At 45.3% G+C, this 24202-nt stretch overlaps 1 protein-coding gene across 1 annotated transcript; it reads right to left on the bottom strand.

Annotated features, from left to right (window-relative positions):
• Positions 1-832: 832 nt before the first annotated feature.
• On the bottom strand, positions 833-7054 carry LOC114111465 (transcriptional adapter 2-beta-like). Its single transcript, XM_042241855.2, has one exon. It carries the CDS (start codon positions 6928-6930, stop codon positions 5629-5631), a length of 1302 nt encoding a protein of 433 aa, XP_042097789.1. The 5' UTR covers positions 6931-7054; the 3' UTR covers positions 833-5628.
• Between the last annotated feature and the right edge of the window lie 17148 nt (positions 7055-24202).

The following is a 24202-nucleotide window of genomic DNA, read 5'->3' as shown; positions in this document are numbered from 1 at the left end:
TGACCTGACTGACTAGAAAACTAAGAGCAAGCTTGTTATGTGCGGCCAAATGTGCTGGGCAGAGGGTAGGACTTTTTCCCTGTCACCTGAACCATAATTGAAGATGGCATCGAAATGCCTTTCCTGGGTGTCTAAAAGAACAATGTCAAGGTCTCTCCCTAGACAGGGCTTGCTAATTCTGTGGTAGAAACTGTTAATGGAATCAGTTCATTAAACAAGACAGTGGTCTTTCTCCAGTCCTTAACCATGTTCCTCTGTTCATTGTGGGTGCCTCTGTTGCAGACACATTGACTATTAGAATGTCTGTTTTCAAGATCACCAGATTTTGACAGTTTACCATCAAAGGGTTGATCTCTCTTTTTATTCTCATTGGAAACTCTTGCAGTAGCTGGCAGCAGTGAGGTGAACTGGATTGACCTGTTGAAAATAAACCTCATGAATTTGGAATGTGTGCTGCTTGGGTGCCTTTTTTCCTAGTATGATAATATGGATCTGAAGTTAATTGAAAGCACTTATATTAAAAAGGGTAAAATGGGACCAGTGGACCAAGTGGGTTGTGGTCAATGGTGGTATCCCAGACCAGTTCCATGTGTGATAAGGATCCTGGGAGTATAGTGGAAGTAATAGTCAAGTCAGGAGTGAATTCTCCCTGAAATTTTCACGCTTCCAGTAATTCATGGCCATGTCTTTGCTTGCAGACATTACTGAGACCATACCTCGTGTTTCATCCACAAACTGCCTCCAGTGTCTGAGTCTGAAAGTCTCTCAGCTCTCTCTTACTATCATCTTTGAGCTTGACACCCTCCACTATTTAAAATATTCTCAAATAGCCTTTTTAAAAAATAGCATATTAAATATTTTATTTAAATTAAGAAATACAACAAAATAACATACATTTATTCCTGTTTGAATAAAATAACTACTTACAAAAATCTACACATAATTTCTCAAGTACCAGACTCCAAGTATTTAACTGATGTCATGAAACATATTTTCAAAATGTATAGGCTGCATTCCAAAATTTGGTATATTTTGGTTTTACATATTTGGTGTATAAATCCAGATGTAATATATTTATATTTACACATACCACACACTTAATTTACTTCTCTGTAGAGAAAGTTACAACATACAAACCATTCTGATACCTTTTCAAAGGGCCATACATACGAAAACCACTCTTTGCCAAATACTGTTTATACTGAAGTACAAATTCATATAAAAATATTTTCTTTAAAATATGCTCTATTTTAGAAAAAAATTGTGTAGGCTAAGTACATTTAAAATTGCAAGAGATTTAAAAAAGCAACCTGATCTAACTTTAAGTTTTTAGACTATTACTCAATTTCCCCTGATTTAGCTAATAACATCATTAATAAGGTGCTTTTAAGGTGGTGTAATGGTAAAGAAATGCAAAAAAGCAAAATGGCTGTCTGGGGAGGCCTTACAGATAGCTGCTGTGAAAAGAAGAGAAGAGAAAAGCAAAGGAGAAAAGGAAAGATATAAGCATCTAAATTCAGAGTTCCAAAGAATAGCAAGGAGAGATAAGAAAGCCTTCCTCAGCAATCAATGCAAAGAAATAGAAGAAAACAACAGAATGGGAAAGACTAGAGATCTATCTCTTCAAGAAAATTAGAGATACCAAGGGAACATTTCATGCAAAGATGGGCTCGATAAAGGACAGAAATGGTATGGACCTAACAAAAGCAGAAGATATTAAGAAGAGGTGGCAAGAATACACGGAAGAACTTTACAAAAAAGATCTTCATGACCAAGATAATCACGATGGTGTGATCACTCACCTAGAGCCAGACATGCGCCTTAGAAAGCATCACTATGAACAAAGCTAGTGGAGCTAGTGGAGGTGATGGAATTCCAGTGGAGCTATTTCAAATCCTGAAAGATGATGCTGTGAAAGTGCTGCACTCAATATGCCAGCAAATTTGGAAAACTCAGCAGTGCCCACAGGATTGGAAAAGCTCAGTTTTCATTCCAATCCCAAAGAAAGGCAATGCCAAAGAATGCTCAAACTTCTGCACAATTGTACTCATCTTACACACTAGTAAAGTAATGCTCAAAATTCTCAAGCCAGGCTTCAGCAATACATGAACCGTGAACTTCCAGATGTTCAAGCTGGTTTTAGAAAAAGCAGAGGAACCAGAGATCAAATTGCCAACATCCGCTGGATCATCAAAAAAGGAAGAGAGTTCCAGAAAAACATCTATTTCTGTTTTATTGACTAGCCAAAGCTTTTGACTGTGTGGGTCACAATAAACCGTGGAAAATTCTGAAAGAGATGGGAATACCAGACGACCTGACCTGCTTCTTGAGAAACCTATATGCAGGTCAGGAAGCAACAGTTAGAAATGGACATGGAACAACAGACTGGTTCCAAATAGGAAAAGGAGTACGTCAAGGCTGTATATTGTCACCCTGCTAATTTAACTTCTATGCCGAGTACATCATGAGAAACGCTGGGCTGGAAGAAGTACAAGCTGGAATCAAGACTGCCAGGAGAAATATCAATAACCTCAGATATGCAGATGACACCACCCTTATGGCAGAAAGTGAAGAAGAACTAAAGAGCTTCTTGATGAATGTGAAAGAGGAGAGTGAAAAAGTTGGCTTAAAGCTCAACATTCAGAAAACGAAGATCATGGCATCTGGTCCCATCACTTCATGGGAAATAGATGGGGAAACACTAGAAACAGTGTCAGACTTTATTTTTTGGACTCCAAAATCACTGCAGATGGTGATTGCAGCCACGAAGTTAAAAGACACTCCTGGGAAGGAAAGTTATGACCAACCAAGATAGCATATTTAAAAGCAGAGACATTACTTTGCCAACTAAGGTTCGTCTATTCAAGGCTATGGTTTTTCCAGTGGTCATGTATGGATGTGAGAGTTGGACTGTGAAGAAAGCTGAGTGCCGAAGAATTGATGCTTTTGACCTGTGGTGTTGGAGAAGACTCTTGAGAGTCCCTTGGACTGCAAGGAGATCCAACCAGTCCATCCTAAAGGAGATCAGTCCTGGTGTTCATTCGAAGGACTGATGCTAAAGCTGAAACTCCAGTAGTTTGGCCACCTCATGCGAAGAGTTGACTCATTGGAAAAGACTCTGATGCTGGGAGGGACTGGGGCCAGGAGAAGGGGATGACAGAGAATGAGATGGCTGGATGGCATCACCGGCTTGATGGACATGAGTTTGAGTGAACTCCAGGAGTTGGTGTTGGACAGGGAGGCCTGGCGTGCTGCAATTCATGGGGTTGCAAAGAGTCGGAAACGACTGAGCAATTGAACTGAATTGAACTGAACTGAATGGTAAAGAATCTGCCTGTCAATGCAGGGGATGCAGGAGACCTGGGTTCAATCCCTGGGCTGGGGAGACTCCTTGGAGGAAATGGCAACCCACTCCAATATTCTTGCCTGGAAAACCCCATTTAAAGAGAAGCCTGGCAGGCTACAGTCCATGGGGTTGTTAAGAGTTGAACATGACTGAGCACACACACTCTGAGAGCCTTTTAACCTTCAGTCTCAGTAGATAACTACTTTATTTATAACTTTATTTATAACTGCTTTATTAATAATACAAGATTCAGTCAGAAGCTGGCATCACAGAACCTGAATTTCACATACCCACATTCAAATTGCACATTCCTTTTGATGGGAAACTAGAGTGTGTGGCCTTTTCCAGCACATTGAAATTCATCCTCTTTTGGTTTACACCTGTAGTAAGTTAAATTACATTAAATCCTTGGATGATGGGTGTCATTGTGGATTCCTCATGTGGTGACAAACTGAAACATATAATACTAAGAGAAAGCTTTCTCCTAAGTAGTGTTCCTTAACCGAGAGACATGATGGTGTCCAAGACTGGCTCATTTGCTAGTGAAAAAGAGTTGTGAAACTTAACCATAACTGTGGCCCGTTCTTTCCTTTCCACACAGGCTTGTGCTGGCTGCCCATCACATCACAGTCTTCCTGATTCTCTTTGTTGGAGGGGCTGTGGGGAAGGCCTCAGTGAATTGTTTCATGGGTTCTTCTGCTGACTATTAGCATCTTAGGAAGCAGTCACAAGGCAGAGCATTCGAAAAGGGTATTTTTCCAGTTGGCAGCAGTCTCAAGAACTCGCACTCTTTTTTGTATTTTTTTTTTTTTTTTTGGTTCTCAACCTGTTTAACGTGTAAAAGGGGAAAAAAGAGTCGGTAGGCAGAGTTTCAGTCTGAATACTTTCTCAGGATGCTGGCCATCCAGAGCATCATTCTGAACAGCTGATTATATTCTGTGACTTGAGAGAGTTTCAGTTTTGAAAAGACCTAATTCCATGGGATTATGGTGACTCATTTATCATTAAGAATTAAATATAGAAATTTAAAGGCTCTGAGCAAACAGCAGGGGATGGGGCTAATGCGACAGTAATAGCTGGAGTTGATGGGGCAAGAGGCAACCAATCATAAAATTACTTTTCCCTTGTAACAAAGGGTTCACACTTTTAACATAAATTGTACATTTATTATGGTGTTTAAAAACAGTCAAGCCTAAATAAATTCTTCCTACCATCGAGAAGAGACACACACATTGAAAACTTGCTTAAGCACAGAACTTCTTGTTTGACAGCTCTTGGCCAGGGCCACACACATTTTACAGGGAGCTTTTGTTTCTCAAGCTTAAAGTCTGGCAATCATTTATATAAAAATAAGACTTAAATTTAAAACCCCACCAAACTAAGAATCTGATATAGAAAATCGGTGACACCAGAGCGACTAAAGCCCGCAGTTCTCAGACTTCAGCACGCCCCAGTGACCTGTGAGGCCCCGCCCCACGCGTCCGAGGCCTGGGCGGGCCCAAGTCCCTGAAGGGCCAGCGGGTTCCCCTGGGACGCTGCGCTGCTGCTCCAGGAACCGCGGCTGAGAACCCCTGGAAGGACGTAGCACCGTCTCCGCCTCTGCTCGCTGCAGACCGTGTCCCCTCTAGCCGTCGTGGGGAAGCTCAGTTTGGCCAAGCTGTTCAACACCAGATTCCTCCCGGCGAGTCTCTACATATGCCCGTCCCTGGCATCTTCTCCTGCCCGGCCTGGCGCCCTCCGCCTAAAGTGCCACCTGCCCGACACCGAGGGCAGCCGCGGTAGAGCTCAGGTCACGGCGGGTGAGGCAGGTGGCTGCGAGGGAAGGGCTCCTCTCCGCCCATCTCACGGTTCTGTACCACTGGGAAGCATCAACAAAAAAAGGCAATTTCCTGATCTCATCATCATATGCTCCACACTGAACACTTTAAGGCAAATCGTCATCTTAAAGTACTAGGTTTAGAGATTCAGTTAAAATATACACAGGTTTTGTCTTCCCCTTGATCAGACTGTTGCTATTGTTTCTTCAGAGGATCGTAAAAAGAACTGATACCGGAAAAAAAAGAACTCCATTTATTTTTTTTAAAAAAGAGCAACAATGCGGGGGCGGGGGCGGAAAAGCGTTTCCTCTCCCCCTCCCGCCCAACCCGTTTCGTTTTGGCTCACAAAGCTCCCCCCCCCACCGCCCCCCGTCGCTGTCCGTGCGGCTCTTGGCGACCATCAAGCCATATATTCGTCTGTCCGTCTGACCGTCAGTACGTCCCAGGCGCTCTGGGCAGCGGGCTTCAGGAGGCGCCCCTGGATATCCACCCGCTCTCGGTGAGGAAGTTCAGGATCCTCTTCATGAGGACTTTGTCCAGGTAGCTGGGCAGGCGGCTCTTGGAGGGGATGCCCTGGCGCTTCTGCAGGTGGTCCTTGATGAAGATGGTCTTCACCGTCACGTAGCGCGCGGGGCTCAGGTTCAGCGAGCTGCACAGCACCTTCTCGCGGTCCGACAGGAGCTCGAAGCCCGGCAGGTGCTCGATGGCCGCGAACTCGCCGTCCCGGCCGTCCTCCCTGCCGCCCCGGCCGTCCTCCTTGCCGCCCCCCGCCGCCGCCACTGCCACCGCCGCCGCCGCCACCGCCTTGTTCTCCTTGCGCTTCTCGCGCTTGTCCCGGGCCACCTCGTACTCCGCCGACTCCTGCATCTTGCTGATGCCGTTGTTCCGGTAGCGCTGCAGCTCGCGGATCTTGGCGCGCAGCATCTTCTCCTTGTACATTGTCTCGAACAGGTCGTCGAACTCCTTGCACGACATGAGCTGGTAAAGCGGCCGCAGCTTCAGCCGCAGCTCCTTCTCCTCCTTGGTGACCTTGCGCCGCGCCGCCCGCTCCTTCTTCTTGTCCTTGCCTAGGAAGGCGGGTACCAGGTTGTAGTCCTTCGCGATGTTCTTGCGCCGCTGCCGCTCGCGGAGCTTGCGCACGTACATGTCCACGTGCGCGCGCTTTAGCTCAATCTCCAAGTCCTCGTCGTCATAGTTGACCGAGAGCCCGCTGATGAGCCTCTCGGCGTCCTGGTCATACTCAATGTCATAGTCGTCTCGCAGCGGCATGTAGCCCAGCTGCTGCTGCTCGGCCACCGAGATGTCTAGGGGAGGCAAAGGGGTGGTGAGGCTGGGAGAGAGGGGGCCCCCACTGGGGCAGGTGTGGTCGGTCACCCGGTTGGGGATGGTATCGGGGATGCAGGCCTTCCCTAGGTTTCCGTGGATGTACATGATTAGGTAATGCTCCTTCACTTCCTGGGGGGTCCGGGAAGCGCCGACGTGAGCTGCCATGTCCTCCCAGTTCCCAAAGCCGAACTGCTCGATGGCATCCAGCAGCAGCTGCTCCTCGCGGTAGGTCCAGCCGCCCTCGGCCTCGGGCCCCCAGAGCGTGAAGCGCCCGCCGTCCACCAGCTGGTAGCCGTGGTAGCGGCGGTGGTGGCCGATCTCGGCGCCAGCGGAGAAGCACTCGGGGCACAGCTCGATGTCCCGGCACTCGGTGCAGCGAAAGCGAAGCGGGCTCACCTCGGCCAGGCAGTACACGCAGTACTTCTTCCCGGGCTCCGCCATCTTCTGCCGCCGAGGCCCCGCCGTCCTGCGTTCCAGCTAAACCGCCGCGTCTGCCCCGCCCCTAGCGCCAGCTGCAGCCGGCCTGCTGGGCGGCGCGCCCCGCCTCAGCGCGCAGGCGCCCTCCGCCTCAGCGCGCAGGCGCCCTCGGGCCAGCCCGGCCGCCGAGAACTCGCGCTCGAGCAAGAGAAAGTGACACTACTCAGTATAGGTCAGATGTGACCTGGCTCCTCTGTGCTATTCCAGGTGTTGATCCCTAGGCCTGACTTGTCAGGTAGCCTTCTGAGGCATGTATTCGATGATTGTTTTCTCTCCGGTGGCAATGGTAATGTCTTCAATCTAAGTTATCTGTATCAAGCTCAATCGATGAATGCAGGGGTTATGGAAAATATTCTGTTTGGATGGTAAGGTACCTCTGGTCTGAATCAGACTTCTGTGCCACAAACGCCATGGGTAATGTAGGCTCTGGGGCAGAAGAGAGTCACCTGTTGTCAAAAGTCTGTGCCATTGTGCAGAGCAAGGCCATACTGTGAATCATGAGGTATCTGAGCTCTATGTGTGGGTATGTGGTTTGAACTTTCTGTGATCTCTTTCGGCACTCTTCCGCTGAGCACACTATGCACATTGGTTGGAGAAATGAGGTCAAGTTGGTCTTGTCAATGAGCCGTCCTTAATTCTGGCCGTTTGTTTCCTTGGCAGCATGTGCTGATGAGCCTGGGTGACCAGGAAATGACTGAGTCGTTTGTGAGGACTGGAGGATGAAGACCTTGTTTTCCTCTTGCTGGAGAGGGGTGCACCCCCAGGCTGTAGCTGTCTCTCCATTTGTGTATCTGCTAGAAAGCCTTTCTGCTTGGTGGTGGCTTCTCTTCCATTTGGGTCTTCCTGTTGGTGAGGATGACATTGCCTCAGGGGAACCCACTGCACTCTCTAGGAAGAAATTGTTTTTAGTACAGCAGTGGAGTGGCAGTTATGCATTTTTTGTGATGTTGCGCTACAGGAAGGATGAGAGGAAAGAGGAGCTCCGTTTGGGGAGGAAAAGTGTCCAGTGGTTCCCCCATTTAAGGCTTCCTCTTGATAGGTAAATTTGAGCCCAGCAGGGGTATGAGGAGGAGCTTCTGAGAGTTTAAGGAAAGACTGACAGTGGTGAGTACAAGGACCTTTGGTGTGAAACAAGTGATAGACATTGTGGGTTCAGGGCTCTGTCTCCTGTCTCGTAACCCTGTTCCCTCTTGCTACCATTGGGTGGCCATACTGTGATATAGAAGATAGTAAAGCACATGGATAGCTGTGAAGTGAATGAATGTGGACCTGTACTGACATTCAGGCATGAATACTGGGATCAGGTCTTCACGTTTCATTTTCCTAGTGAACTGTGGGCCTCTCTGCCAGGAGATGATTTTGCTACCACTGCTCATTCTGTGCAATGCTTAATTTTCTTTATAATGTTTTATACTGTTGCATAATAACATAACCTGAGGAAGTTCTGAGAAGGAACATCTCCTGCTTCTGCGGATGCTGTAATCCTCCTAAGATGCTGCCTTGCCAAACCTTTTTATGATCTTCTCCTGCACTTTTATTGACTCTTGTGCACTGCTTTGATGGTCATTTCTTTCTCTGAGTGTCCAGAAGGTCTAGCAGTTTCTGGTTTCAACTGCTTAAGTTTTTCTTTCCTTACCTAGCTCTCCCCCTTTGCAAGGATTTTCCAGCCAGGTCCTTAAAGGAGCGTTCAAATTGGCAAGAAGCTTATTGAGCTTTACTAACACATATATATGGAATTTAGGAAGATGGCAATGACGACCCTGTATGCAAGACAGGGAAAGAGACACAGATGTGTATAACGGACTTTTGGACTCAGAGGGAGAGGGAGAGGGTGGGATGATTTGGGAGAATGACATTCTAACATGTATACTATCATGTGAATTGAATCGCCAGTCTATGTCTGACGCAGGATGCAGCATGCTTGGGGCTGGTGCATGGGGATGACCCAGAAAGTTGTTATGGGGAGGGAGGTGGGAGGGGGTTCATGTTTGGGAATGCATGTAAGAATTAAAGATTTTAAAATTTAAAAAATAAAAAACTAAAATTAAATGATTTCCACACATATAAAGAAGCAGAGAAAGAACTGACACGTTTTGCAAAGTTAACCCTCTAAAGCAAAGGGATGGGTGAAGGCCTGCTGTCAGTTTTCAATGGGGAAAACTAAAACTTTGTTTCTTATGTAACTTTATATTTTCCCTGCAGTACCCTAACATGAGATACCAGGTCCCTGGAGGTGTCTGTCCCCCACAAATTGTGATTGCCATACCCTGGGCCAAACTCAGGCCACAGGGAATTTCCTTCAGTGGAACTTGTGCCAATGGCACCTCATGCAAGAGGAATAAGTAGGAGCCAATGTTCACCATCCAGTTTGCTTATATTTTACCAAAATCTGTATCCTTGAGGTGAATTCTCTGTGGTCCTTTGCAGTAGGAAATATAACCAGAGGCCTTGTTTACAGATGGTTTCAGTTGCTATGCTGATCTCACCAGTCTTGGCAAATGGAAGATATACCATACTACTTATGTCAGAGAGGAACAGGTGACTGTCTAAACTATTTTCAATTTGTAAAATGTTGTTTTTCAATAAAATATATATGATGGAAAAGCTCCCATTGTAGATGTCATTCTTTGTGATGAATCCAGGCAGCATCAGTGAAGATGTGGCTCCTGTGTGCATCACACCAGGTACAGAGTGGGATTCTGGGCTCAGTAACCTTGGCATTGATAACAGGTGGTGGGTGGCAGGGCGACGGGTCTCGAGGCCAGAACTGAAGTTCTGTTCTTGTTAAGGTAAGAATGATGGTAGGTGATCTAACATCTTCCTAGGAGAAGTGATCCTTTTCACTTATTCATGAGGATGCCAGATGAATACCTGGATATCGTGTGGGCATGGGGGGTGTATCTCCTATTCCTGCTCTGGGTGAGGATACAAGGAGTGGCCCAGCATGGTTCTGGAGACCATCAGAAGTCATGGAAACAAAAACCTGGAAGCACACACAAAAAGCTCCTGTTCCAATTTTTATTAGAATCCAGTCCTTTGAGTATGAGGAATTATTCACTATATATCAATCATTACCAGAGTATGAATGAAAAGAATCGAAAAGGTAACTGAGTGGCTGAAGTAATTGCCTTTGACTAGTGCTTAAAATGGAGAAGGCAATGGCACCCCACTCTAGTACTCTTGCCTGGAAAATCCCATGGATGGAGGAGCCTGGTAGGCTGCAGTCCATGGGGTTGCTAAGAGTCGGACCCGACTGAGCGACTTCACTTTCACTTTTCATTTTCATGCATTGGAGAAGGAAATGGCAACCCACTCCAGTGTTCTTGTCTGGAGAATCCCAGGGATGGGGGAGCCTGGTGGGCTTCCGTCTGTGGGGTCGCACAGAGTCGGACACGACTGAAGTGAGTTAGCAGCAGGAGCAGCAGTGCTTAAAAAAATCAAAACTCTACACACATTGCATAAAATTTCTAATAGTAAATTTATAAACCCTTTGTAGAGCTGAGAATGCTGACAACATTTTGTGAAATATTCGTTCAAGTGGCAACATGATTCAGGAATAGTGATTCCAGAGTATTTTAAGCTAACTGTTTAATCTGCCTAATGAACATAGGCAGAGTGGGAAGCATCCAGGAGTTGGGCAGGCAGACATGTTGGGTGAGTCACAGGAGCATTCTTGGCCCCAGGTGGAAATGCCGGGTTGGGGGAGGGGGTAGTACATGCCAGGCAGGTGAAGGGAAGTACCAGAAAGAGGGCCTATGCAGGCAGATCCCCCAGGACATCTGCAGTCCAGCCCCAAGTCAGGTCGTGAAGGCTCAGCCTAGAGCCTGGCTCAGGGAGGCAGGGTTGAGGCCAGGCTCCAGGCCCTTGGAGGGCTCCACTAGGGACTGCCGATTGCTTCAGGCCTCCTTGACCAGCTCCTGGAACTCAAGGTGTGTCTACCAGTTAGATTCAACCACTCTGAGAGGTGGCCAGGGAGGTGCTTATTTCTCTCCTCCAGGTGGTCCAGACAGGTGTTGACCTTGTCCAACATGGGGTAGGCGGCTGCCCATACTGCTCCTCAGGTGAAGCCACCGTCCTTGCCTTCCGTGCGCACATCCACAGGCATGCCCTGTTTCACATGGCCGCCACACATGGCAGGCTTGTGCACAGCCAAGGCTCACGCGGCTTTGGAGTGAGACGACACAACTTTGGTGCGCAGAGGCCCTGAGTCAGGGAGGGCTAGGGAGGTCATTAAAACCTTGTGCTCATCGAAATCGTTTTCCTGGGGAAAAGAAAGCGAGACTGTCACAGTCTGTCCTGATTGAAGATGTGCCCGCTGGGTGGTGGGCTCAGGTCTCTCCCTGATTATTCATAAAGATGTTCAAGAATGCAGGTGTCAGCAACTCACATCTTGCCATCACAGTCTAAGGATCCCCAAAGCTGCAACTTGTCACCTCCTGCCTGAGGGGTTCCTCAGTATGTGGAGGTTGAAAAAGGTCTTCTATACAGTCATTACAGCTGACATTTCTTTTTTGTTTCAATATTATCACCTACTTGTGTTAAAGAATGACTTATCCATTAAGATGTGAGCTACCAGACTTAGCTATGTAAGTCCACGTCATCAGGCAGGAGAGAAACTTGCTGAGATTTGGATGTTGGAGGTGGTGGGTCTACTCACCCATACTCTGAATATGGATGAGCGTGTATTAATTACATAATGAATCAATGGATATGTTTTCTGTTTTATATGAGACCAAGGAGTTTTGAACCTGGGGATGACTTGAAAGGAAGGTGCATAATTTTTTCCATTTACTGAGGGCTTTTTATGGCCAGGCTATATATGTCTCCCTCATAACTATTGCTGTGGGGATAAACGTGATCATGCAGGGCAGCTATGTGAAACACTGGATATCCTGGCACTCAGAAGTTGGGTCTCAGTGCACAGTCACACTCTTGTAGCAGGACACATACCTCCTGGACCTGGTGTGCACCTTTAGAACTCTGTTATTCTGATGGAGGTCAAGGATCTTGTAAATTTTTAAGGCTCACCTGCCCCTTCCACACACTCACACATTCAGAGAGCAGGGGGTCCCTGCATCCTTTTACTCTCCTTTTTACTTGAATGTGGTCTCAACTTGGAGATAAATGAGTGGGTGACAGGAAACTTAAAGGAAAAAAGGATGAGTAAGGACTTGCCCATTCTAGGTTCCTTTTCTGCTTTTTGTTCTGATTCATTTCCCCACCCCTGGAATGCCAAAACTTGAAAGGCTTGGTGCACCTTTCTGCCAAGACTTTGGGACTGACTGGTGGTCATTTCATGACATTCTGGATGGATCTCCAGGCATGGAGGGATTCTGGTGAGGCTTGGATGGAGCATGGACTCAGACTTTAAAGGCTGTGAGTATCTTGGAAGCCCCTAGGGTACAAGTCTCCTCCAGACACAGGCAAATGCAGGCTAGTCTGTGCCTTACTTCCAAAGCTGGTGTCCTCTCAGCCTTCCTCCCACCTCCCTATTCTTCTTTCTGTCTCTTTATCCCTCCAGCGATCTATTTTTTCCATCTCTTTGTATCCCAGACACACAGGCTAGGGAGACACGCTACAATTTCTTCCTGGTCTCCAGCCACATTGGCACTGACATGAAGGTCTAGTTCCTGCTATGTGTGGTCTGAGTTTCTCTGCTGATTTGGACAAGTGATGTGGGTCAACTTGGGGCAGCCATTACTCTTCCAGATGTAGATCTACTCTGGGTGACTGAACCAAGTCCCAGAAGACAACTCATGACAAGTTGCATACCCTGGTCCAGCCCTATGTTGTGGCAGCATGGATGAGGGGAAGGAGGAGGGGGGCAACGCTGACACTAAGGATCCACATTTACACTGAACTTCACAGGTTAAGGTCAAGTCCTAAGCCAGAATGCCATCACTACAGAAACCAGACACAAGTCTGTTTACAGGGACACTCTCACACTGATCAATGGATAGATGGGCCACGTTCTTGATCAGGCAATCCACAGAGGATAGTTACAGAAGTGCAGTGAATATCTGGTATAATTTTCATTCAAATGTTTTTCAGTCTGTTCCTAAAATATTTTTCAAACACATTCAAACCAGAGAATTTGAGACACGCCTTTTCCCTATAATATATACAATGATGGTTGGAAAATCTAACATTCAGAATGCAGGGAAACAGGTACTTTCATTCCATTCATGAGTGGATCGAGTTTGGGAGACATCTTTGTAGGAGGTTTGCACATATTATATAAAGTTGAGAATGTGAATGACCTTTTGTCAGTGTGTGTGTGTGGGTGGATGCCTGCACGTGTGGAAGCCCTGATGCAGACTGCTTCAGTGTGGACATTCATCACTGTGGCAGAAGGAGGAGCATTAAGGATTTGGACACACATGCAAGTAGTATTAATAACAGGCCCACACCTGACCCCAGGAAGGGATGCCGGGAGGTGGTTAATCCCAGGCCCCCAAAGGGAAGTACAAGAAGCATGGCCTAGGCAGACAGATCCCCTAGGGCATCTGGAGGTCAGCCCTCAGCCAGGTGGTGAGGGCTTAGGCTAGAGCATGTTTCATGGAGGCAGGGTAGAGGCCTGGCTTGGGGGTCCTTGGAGGGCTCCACTAGGGGCTGCAATCGCTTCGGGCCTCCGTGTGCAGCTGCTGGAACTCAAAATGCATCTGACACTTGGATTCAAGCACTGCTAAAGGCGGCCAAGGAGAGGGTCATTCCTCTCCTCAAGATGGTCCTGACAGGCTTGACCTGTTTTAACTTGCGGTTGGTGGTTGCTTATACTGCTTCTCCAGTGATACTGTGGTCCTTGCCTTCCACGCTCGCTTCCACAGCCAGGCCCTGTTCCACACAGCAGCAGACATGGTGTGCTTGTCCACGCGCAAGTCTGACATGATGCTGGAGTGAAGTGGCCATGGATGCTCAGTCTCCCTTTTCTGCCGACCTTCTCTTTTGATCTGTTCTGTGCACTGATACCCAAATGGTAGATTTGAAAAGTGAATTGGATCTCAATGGAGTTTACCACATCCAACATGTGGTTCTTTACCTTGGACCACTTATCTACTTTCCCTTCATGCTTTGCATGTTATATCGTTAACTGTCTTCTCCCTCAAGGACATAATATGTGTTCTTTACTGAGAAAACCATGTTCTTTCACAGTTCTGCTCCTGTGCACTTGCTCTTCCTTAATCCTTTAAACGTCCTCTCTCATGCAACTCTCATGCAACACACATTTCAGCCTGGTGTATCTTTTCTTGACAGACAGGCCTGATATGGTCAACCAAATCTTCAGTACATTTTTGCCAATTCCTGTATCAGATACCACCCACATTGTGACTTCTGCCAAAGCAATGAGGAGACAATGGGGTTTATGACATTCAAAGGGGAATATCACTGGGGATCTCTTAATGAAAGGTAAGATTTCACTGTCTTCTTATGTACTATTCAATCCTCATATGTATTGTGCTGTATATAGAGCTATATTATATCCAGAGAAAAATGAGCTATTAAGCTGATGAATTGGAAACTCGTGGTAAAACTTTTAAGAACAAGACATATACGTGAAGATGTGTGCAAGAGTTAATAAGTCAACAGAGACATTAACATAGATGAAAGTAATAATTATGGAACAAAACAGCTGGCAAACTGGCCGACATGTTACTAAGATGTGGATTATGTTACATGAATGGTAAGTAGAAAATTAATTAGAGAAATTAGACCCTTGTTGGTGAAGCTAGCATGATAAAGTCTCCAGAAGGGAGAGTGTATTTGACCAGAAACATGCATGGTGATAAAGTCACAGTCCTAGTTAACTTTACGTGAAAGCTTAGTGTATGTTAGTTCAGTTCACTTCGCTCGTTCAGCCATGTCCGACTCTTTGCAACCCCAGGGACTGCAGCAAGCCAGGCTTCCCTGTCCATCACCAATTCTTGAAGCTTACCCAAACTCATGTCCATCAAGTCACTGATGCCATCCAAGCATCTCATCCTCCGCTGGCCCCTTCTCTTCCCGCTTTCAATCTTTCCCAGCATCAGGGTCTTTTCTAGTGTGTGATTACTTCGCATCAGGTGACTAAAGTACTGGATTTTCAGCTTCAGCATCAGTCCTTCCAATGAACATGCAGGACTGTAAGGTACTGGTCTAAATGTTTTGCATGAGCTCACTAAGGGTCATGGCAGCCTGATGACATAGTTCATATTAGTATCTTCACTCTACTGATGAGGAAACTGAGGCACAAAAACAATGAAGGATATTCACCTGGTAGGATTAGTAATTATGGTATGAATCCAAACAGCATACCTCAAGCCCATGTACTGTACACAGTAAATGAGAAGTCATTATTGTCTGCAGACAGGCCATAAACATGGAATGAAGTATAAATGAGACAAGAATGAATGGCAGGACTTTCCTGGTCAAGTGGCTAAATCTCAGTGCTTTTACTGCTGTGGGCCCAAGTTTGATCCCTGGTTGCAGAACTAAGAGCCCACAAGCTGTGCAGTGACACATGCAAAAAAAAAAAAAAAAAAAAAAAAGAATGAACAGTGACCACAGATGGAGGAGATACTGATGATGTGAAAGATAGGACCTGTGTGGTAGTGGTCAACACATGCCAGGGCTTGAGAGGGTCCAGCATATATATATAGCTGCTGATGCCACTCAGAGGGAGATGCCTAGTAACACATGGGGAAGACTTGGCAGATCATGAGACAGGATTCACATCAATGGCTGCAATTTTCCTTGTTGTGCCTCCCCATGTGGATTAATCATTATTTATGGATTACTAGACATGGCCTGCAACAACTCTCCTGCCCTCAGGATAGTTGTCAAAGGCTCACCCAACAACCCCAGGTTTGGAAGAGCTCACCTGTAAGCTTTCCCTGGACTTGCCAAAGAGCAGCTAATCCCTGGTGGAAAAGAAACCGCTCTAGGCCAATATCTGGCTGTCTGTTTCTGGTGTCTTAGTTTCCTCACCAATAGTTTGGAACTAATTTTCATGTATTTGATTTTGCTGTTTTTTCCAAGTTCTATTTGAGAACTATGAAGCCAAATCTAACAAGAGAAACTGTCTGCGATTTTCCAGCTTTATCAGTCAGAATTATTCAAAGAAACAGAGCCAATAAGAAATATTTTATATGTACATTTATATCTCTCTCTGTGTGTATATATATATTTATATATATAAAGAATATATATATTATATACATATATAAATATATATATGAAGAAGGTTTATCTTGAGGAATGTAGTTCTCTATTTATGGAGGCTGAGAAATTCCACAGTCTCCTGTCTACATGGTGTAAAGCCAGGAAAGCCAGTGATAGAATTCTGTCCCAGTCTGTAGGCCTGTGAATCAGGGGTTCTGGTGGTGTGAATCCTAGTTGAGGAGAAGTAGAAAATGAGGAGAAATGTTCTATCTGAAACAATGAGATAGGAAAAAGGGGAAGGATTCTTCCTTTTCCTGCCTTTTGTTCCATTTGGGCCTTCAACAGATTGGGGGATGCCCACCCTCATTGGGGAAGGCCTTCTATTCTACTAAGTCACCAATTCAAATGCTCATCTTGTCCAGAAACACCCTCACAGTTACAACCAGAAATAATGATTTATTTGGATGTTCCATGACCAGCAAGTTGGCACATAAAATTGGCCATCACAGTGCGTAGGGCAACATCATGGACTACTGTATAACATTGTTCACACCATGAAGCCTCAAACACCCTCCTAAATGATCTTTCCCTTGTGAAAGACAGTGCTAGCACTCGATCATCTTTCCTAGAAGCACTGTGCAACTTGTGACCGTGCAGTCCAGCTTAGAGAACCAGGGGCTTTGGGGTCCAAACACCCTGTAGAGTGTACAGGACTTAAACTCTCAAGGTAGTCAAGCCAAGGGGAGCTGCACCTTCTTGTTTGTAGAACTCACAAATTGAGAGCAGGTGTAGAAATTTCTCAGGAGGAGGCCTCCAGGGAAAGAAGTGGGCTTCCAGTCTCACTCTAAATAACTGTGAACTTTAGCGATGTTTACAGCAGATATATGAAGTCCTCATATGTTTCTTCCTATAGCAACAAGAGAAATAAGGCTTTTTGTGGTTGGGGTGGGAACATGAATTTAGGAAGAGATGTAGGGAAGAGATTTATGACTGGGCCTTGTAGGGAGGACAATATTTTCACAGATAGAAAAGCAGGAAAGGATATGAAAATCTTGAGAAGGGTGGTGCCAATGCAAGGAGGCGTCTATGAGTTCGCTTGTTGTCAGTGTTCCCTGGTCTTCCCAAATGTCTGCAACCTGAACTGACTTGCCAAATTTCCAAGTGCAAATCATGGCTCCTTTACACAGTGCCCAGCACAGTACTGTCTGATCCCAGAGCTCATAAACAATTCTGGTGCAACTCTGCTCTGGTATATCTCCATGTCCCTATCTAATATGAAGAACTCATATTATGCCTGGAAGGAGTAAAGCTTGGATGGCTTTCTGGAGAGGGATGTAATTGACCTAGGCCTAGGTAAACTGAATGTTCATGCTTTCCAAAATCTAAGATGACAAGAAACAAAGGAAAAGATCTGTGCAAAGACCTAAGTTGAAGAGGTAGGCATTGAGGGATGGAGACAGGTATGGAAAGACATAGAGATTCCATTACTTGAACTGGGCCTTGGGAAAAGGACAGTTTCCCACCAGTAGAACTACCTGAGAAAAATGGCCAATCTCCCTGTAAACCATCACAGGCCCACCAATGACGACATTGGGAAGCACAGTTACGGAAACCTTGCAGAAGAAGCCATAATGACAGACCCAGCAGGAGACTAAGTTCCTGGCTGGATTTTCCTGTGGGGCTTCTGTCGACTGTACTCCCTGGTTAGGATTTATCATGGTGGCCCATTTCCCAAGATCTCAAAAGTGTAAGTTTTCGTTACTTTATTCGTATTTGGCTGTCTGCGATATGATTTGGAGAGTCAGGAAGATGGTGTGTCCAAATGAATACCTTGACAGACGTGTCGGGGGCTCCTGTGTGGATGGCAGAGAAGGTTTCTCAGGCACTTCTGGGTTTGGTGTTGGGGCTTATTGTAACAGCCTGATGAACCTTGAAGATTTTCTTGGTTTAATTGTGGGTCTTGGAGACCCCCATTCCATTAATGATCTTAATGTTTTGTAGTGTTTGCAGCTTAATGTGAGGGAAGGGTGCGTGTGGTTGGCTGAATGGTGTGAGGGTGCTGGACAGTTGGCTGGACAGTTGGTCACCATGGAGCTGATTCCGCCTTGTATTGTAGGGCGTTTGGGCTGGATATATCATTGCCGGGTATTGGTTCAAATGTTGATCTTGGCCATTTTTGTGACCTTTCTTAACCATTGAACGTGTTTCTGTTACTTTCCCTGTGAAACGAGAAAGTAAGTCTCTGAGGGAGCATGTGCCGTGTTATGCGAGCTGACAGCCCTTGGCTGCCTTGGTATTTTGTGAATGTGAAGTCAAGTGGGCCTTAGAAACCATCACTGTGAACAAAGCTAGTGGAGGTGATGGAATTCCAGTTGAGCTATTTCAAATTCTGAAAGATGATGCTGTGAAAGTGCTGCACTCAATGTGTCAGCCCATTTGGAAAACTCAGCAGTGGCCACAGGACTGGAAAAGGTCAGTTTTCATTCCAATCCGAAAGAAAGGCAATGCCAAAAAATGCTCAAACTACCACACAATTGCACTCGTCTCACACGCTAGTAAAGTAATGCTCAAAATTCTCCAAGCCAGGCTTCAGCAATACATGAACCGTGAACTTCCAGATGTTCAAGCTGCTTTTAGAAAAGGGAGAGGAACAAGAGATCACATTGCCAACATCCGCTGGCTCATCAAAAAAGCAAGAGATTCCAGAAAAACATCTATTTCTGCTTTATTAACGATGCCAAAGCCTTTGACTGTGTGGATCACAATAAACTGTGGAAAATTCTGAAAGAGATGGGAATACCAGACCACCTGTCCTGCCTCTTGAGAAACCTACATGCACGTCAGGAAGCAACAGTTAGGACTGGACATGGAACAACAGACTGGTTCCAAATAGGAAAAGGAATACGTCAAGGCTGTATACTGTCACCCTGCTTATTTAACTTATCTGCAGAGTACATCATGAGAAACACTGGGCTGAAAAAAGTACAAGCCCAAATCAAGATTGCCAGGAGAAATATCAATAACCTCAGATATGCAGATGACACCATCCTTATGGCAGAAAGTAAAGAGGAACCAAAGAGCTTCTTGATGAATGTGAAAGAGGAGAGTGAAAAAGTTGGCTTAAAGCTCAACATTCAGAAAACAAAGATCATGGCATCTGGTCCCATCACTTCATGGGAAATAGATGGGGAAACAGTGGAAACAGTGGCTGACTTTATTTTGTGGGGCTCCAAAATCACTGCAGATGGTGAATGCAGCCATGAAATTAGAAGATGCTTACTCCTTGGAAGAAAAGTTATGACCAACCTAGATATCATATTAAACAGCAGAGATATTACTTTGCCAACAAAGGTCCGTCTAGTCAAGGCTATGGTTTTTCCAGTGGTCATGTATGGATGTGAAAGTTGGACTGTGAAGAAAGCTGAGCACCGAAGAACTGATGCTTTTGAACTGTGGTGTTGGAAAAGACTCTTGAGAGTCCCTTGGACTGCAAGGAGATCCAACCAGTCCATCCTAAAGGAAATCAGTCCTGAATATTCATTGGAAGGACTGATGCTAAAGCTGAAACTTCAATACTCTGGCCACCTGATGTGAGGAACTGACTCACTTGAAAAGACCCTGATGCTGGGAAAGACTGAAGGTGGAAGGAGAAGGGGCCGACAGAAGATGAGATGGTTGGATGGCATTACCGACTCAATGGACATGGGTTTGGGTGGACTCCGGGTGTTGGTGACGGACAGGGTGGCCTGGCATGCTGCGGTTCATGGGGTCTCAAAGAGTCGGATACAACTGAGCAACTGAACTGAACTGATAGCTTTAAGTTTAATATCATTTGTTTGTTAACTTTTGGAATGGTCGTCTTCACGTGTTGCCTTAAAACAGAACACAAATTCTGAGAATATTAATGTGAAAATTGAGTAAACAGATGGCTTGATTGGCTCAGGGCTCATTCACAGAAGCTGAATATGGTCTTCAGTCACCTTTGAAGGCTGTTTTGCATTTTGTGTGTGTTTAAGTTTGTTCTATTCAAGCACAAATGGCCCTTATAAGATTTGATGATGTTTGCAGGTTACAAATAAGAAAACAGCAGTCTCTTTGTCTGTTGTTTTCTTTCAAACCCAGGAAGGAATCAAGTACCCAGTGTTTTCCTTCCCTTTATTATACATTATAATGGTGTGGGCCTTTTCAGGGCATTGAAATCATTTGACTTTGCTTAATTGTGATCTCAGTTGTGTTTCACAGTTCAGTTCAGTGCAGTCGCTCAGTCGTGTCTGACTCTTTGCGACCCCATGAATTACAGCACGCCAGGCTTCCCTGTCCATCACCAACTCCTGGAGTTCACTCAAACTCATGTCCATCGAGTAGGTGATGTCATCCAGCCATCTCATCCTCTGTTGTCCCCTTCTCCTCCTGCCCCCAATCCCTCCCAGCATCAGACTCTTTTCCAGTGAGTCAACTCTTCTCATGAAGTGGCCAAAGTATTGGAGTTTCAGCTTTAGCATCATTCCTTCCAAAGAACACCCAGGACTGATCTCCTTTAGAATGGACTGGTTGGATCTCCTTGCAGTCGAAGGGACTCTGAAGAGTCTTCTCCAACACCACAGTTCAAAAGCATCATTTCTTCGGTGCTCAGCTTTCTTCACAGTTACTTCAAATCCTTGGACGATGGGTGTCATTGTGGATTCCTTACATGGTGACAAACTGAAACATATAATAGTAAGAGAAAGCTTTCTCCTACTCTGTGTTCTTTCAGAAGACACATGATGGTGACCAAGCCTGGCTCATTTGCTAGTCAAAAGAGTTGTGAAACTTAACAGCTATGGTGTCCCCTTCTCTCCTTTCCCCACAGGCTAATGCAGGTTGCCCATCACATTGCAGTCATCCTGAGTCTCTTCATTGGACGGGCTGTGGGGAAGGCCTCAGTGAATTATTTCATGGGTACTTCTGCTGACTATTTTCATCGTAGGAAGCAGTCACAAGGCAGAGCTTTCTAAAAGGGTATTTGCTGATTGAGAGCAGGGTCAAGAACTGGCACACTCTTTAAAAAGTGAAAGGAACACTACTCAGTATAGGTCAGATGTGTCCTGGCTCCTCTGTGCTATTCCAGGTGTTGATCCCTAGGCCTGCCTTGTCACATACCATCCTGAGCCATGTACTTAATGAATGTTTTCTTTCAGTTAGGAATGGTAATATACTACAAGGTCTTCCAAATAAGTTATCTGATTAAACCTCATGCTTGCCTCTGGTTTATGTGAGTGACACAGAAATTGGTAATATTGGGCACTTGAAGGCAAAGCCTTTGAAATGGGATATCTTTCTTTTTTATACTGCTTTCCTATTCTATGCAAACACTAGTTTTATCAGGATGGCAAAGTGGAATCGCTCCATTGTGTCCAACTCTTGTGACCTCATGGACGGCCTGCTATGGTAGGACAGCCTATCAGACTCCTCAGTCCATGGGATTTTCCAGGCAAGAGTACTGGAGTGGGTTGCTATTTCCTTCTCCAGTTCAGTTCAGTTCAGTCGCTCAGTCATGTCCAATTCTTTGCGACCCCATGAATTGCAGCACGCCAAGCCTCCCTGTCCATCACCAACTCCCGGAGTTCACTCAGACTCATGTCCATCGAGTCGGTGATGCCATCCAGCCATCTCATCCTCTATTGTCCCCTTCTCCCCCTGCCCACAATCCCTCCCAGCATCAGGGTCTTTTCCAATGAGTCAACTCTTCGCATGAAGTGGCCAAAGTACTGGAGTTTCAGCTTTAGCATCAGTCCTTCCAAAGCACACCCAGGACTGATCTCCTTTAGGATGGACTGGTTGGATCTCCTTGCAGTCCAAGGGACTCTCAAGAGTCTTCTCCAACACCACAGTTCAAAAGCATCAATTCTTCGGCACCCACCTTTCTTCACAGTCCAACTCTCACATCCATACATGACCACAGGAAAAACCATAGCCTTGACTAGACGGACCTTTGTTGGCAAAGTCTCTGCTTTTGAATATGCTATCTAGGTTGGTCATAGCTTTCCTTCCAAGGAGTACGCGTCTTTTAATTTCATGTCTGCAATCACCATCTGCAGTGATTTTGGAGCCCCCTAAAATAAAGTCTGACACTGTTTCCACTGTTTCCCATCTATTTCCCATGAAGTGATGGGACCAGATGCCATGATCTTTGTTTTCTGAATGTTGAGCTTTAATCCAACTTTAGCCTTTTTTAACTCAATGAAACTTTGAGCCATGCTGTGTTGGGCCACCCAAGATGGATGGTTCATGATGATTTCTGACAAAACGTGGTCCACTGGAGAAAGGAATGGCAAACCACTTCAGTATTCTTGCCTTGAGAACCCCATGAATGATATGAAAAGACAAAAATATAGGACACTAAAAGAACTCCCCAGGTCTGTAGGTGCCCAATATGCCACTGGAGATCAGTGGAGAACTAACTCCAGAAAGAATGAAGAGATGGAGAAAAAGCAAAAACAACACCCAGTTGTGTACATGACTGGTGAAGGAAGTAAAATCCGATGCTGTGAAGAGCAGTATTGCATACGAACCTGGAATGTTAGGTCAATGAATCAAGGCAAATTGGAAGTGGTCAAACAGGAGATGGCATGTATGACATCGACATTTTAGGAATCGGCTAACTAAAACTGTCTGGAATGGGTGAATGGCCTGGAATTTAATCTGATGTCCATTATATCTACTACTGTGGGCAAGAATACCTTAGAAGAAATGGAATAGCCATCAGAGTCAACAAAAGAGCCCGAAATGCATTACTTGGATGCAGTCTCAAAAACGACAGAGGCAAACCATTCAATATCAGAGTAATGCAAGTTTATGCCCCAACCAATAATGCTGAACAAGCTGAAGTTAAACAGTTCTATGAATACATACACCACCTTCCAGAAATAACACCCCCAAAAGATGTCCTTTTCATTATAGGGGACTAAAATGCAAAAGTAGGAAGTCAAGAAATACCTGGAGTGACTGGCAAATTTAGTGTTGGAGTACAGAATGAAGCAGGACAAAAGCTAACAGGGTTTTGCCAAGAGAATGCACTGGTCATAGCAAATACCCGCTTCCAACAACACAAGAGAAGACTCTACACACAGACATCACCAGATGGTCAATACCGAAGTCAAATTTATTGTATTCTTTGCAGCTAAAGATGGAGAAGCTCTATACAGTCACAAAAAACAACACCAGGGCTGACGGTGGCTCAGATCTTGAACTCCTTATTGCCAAATTCAGACTTAAATTGAAGAAAGTAGGGAAAACCACTAGACCATTAAGGTATGACCTAAATCATATCCCTTACAACTCTACAGTGGAAGTGACAAGTAGAATCAAGGCATTAGATCTGATAGAGTGCCTGAAGAACTATGGATAGTGGTTCGTGACATTGTAAAGGAGGCAATGATCAAGACCATCCCCAAGACAAAAAAAGGCAAACAGGTAAAATGGTTGTCTGAGGAGGCCTCGCGAACAGCTGTGAAAAGAAAAGAATCAAAAGACAAAGGAGAAAGGAAGAGACACAACCACTTAAATGCAGAGTTCCAAAGAATAGCAGGGAGATATAAGAAAGCCTTCCTCAGTGATCAATACAAAGAAATAGAGGAAAACAGTAGAATAGGGGAAAGACTAGAGATCTCTTCAAGAAAATTAGAGATACCAAGGGAACTTTTCTTGCAAAGATGGTCACAATAAAGGATGGAAATTGTATGCACCTAACAGAAGGAGAAGATGTTAAGAGGAGGTGGCAAGAATACACAGAAGAACTATACAAAAAAGATCTTCACAACCTAGATAATCATGATGGTGTGATCAGTGACCTGGAGCCAGACATCCTGGAATGCAAAGTCAAGAGGGCCTAGGAAGCATCACTATGAACAAAGCTAGTGGAGGTGATGGAATTCCAGCTGAGCTATTTCAAATCCTAAAAGGTGATGCTGTGAAAGTGCTGCACTCAATATGCCAAAAAATTTGGAAAACTCAGCATTGGCAACAATACTCAAAAAGATCAATTTTCATTCCAATCTCAAAGAAAGGTAATTCCAAAAAAAAAAAAATCCTTAAACTACCACACAATTGCACTCATCTC

Source organism: Ovis aries, chromosome X, assembly GCF_016772045.2.
Source record: "Ovis aries strain OAR_USU_Benz2616 breed Rambouillet chromosome X, ARS-UI_Ramb_v3.0, whole genome shotgun sequence".
Classification (NCBI taxonomy): Eukaryota; Metazoa; Chordata; class Mammalia; order Artiodactyla; family Bovidae; genus Ovis; species Ovis aries.
This window is presented reverse-complemented; position numbering and strand designations above follow the sequence as displayed.

Bases quoted from the DNA above. Each gene is read 5' to 3' on its own strand.
- LOC114111465 (XM_042241855.2), bottom strand. From the start codon at position 6,930: ATGGCGGAGCCCGGGAAGAAGTACTGCGTGTACTGCCTGGCCGAGGTG.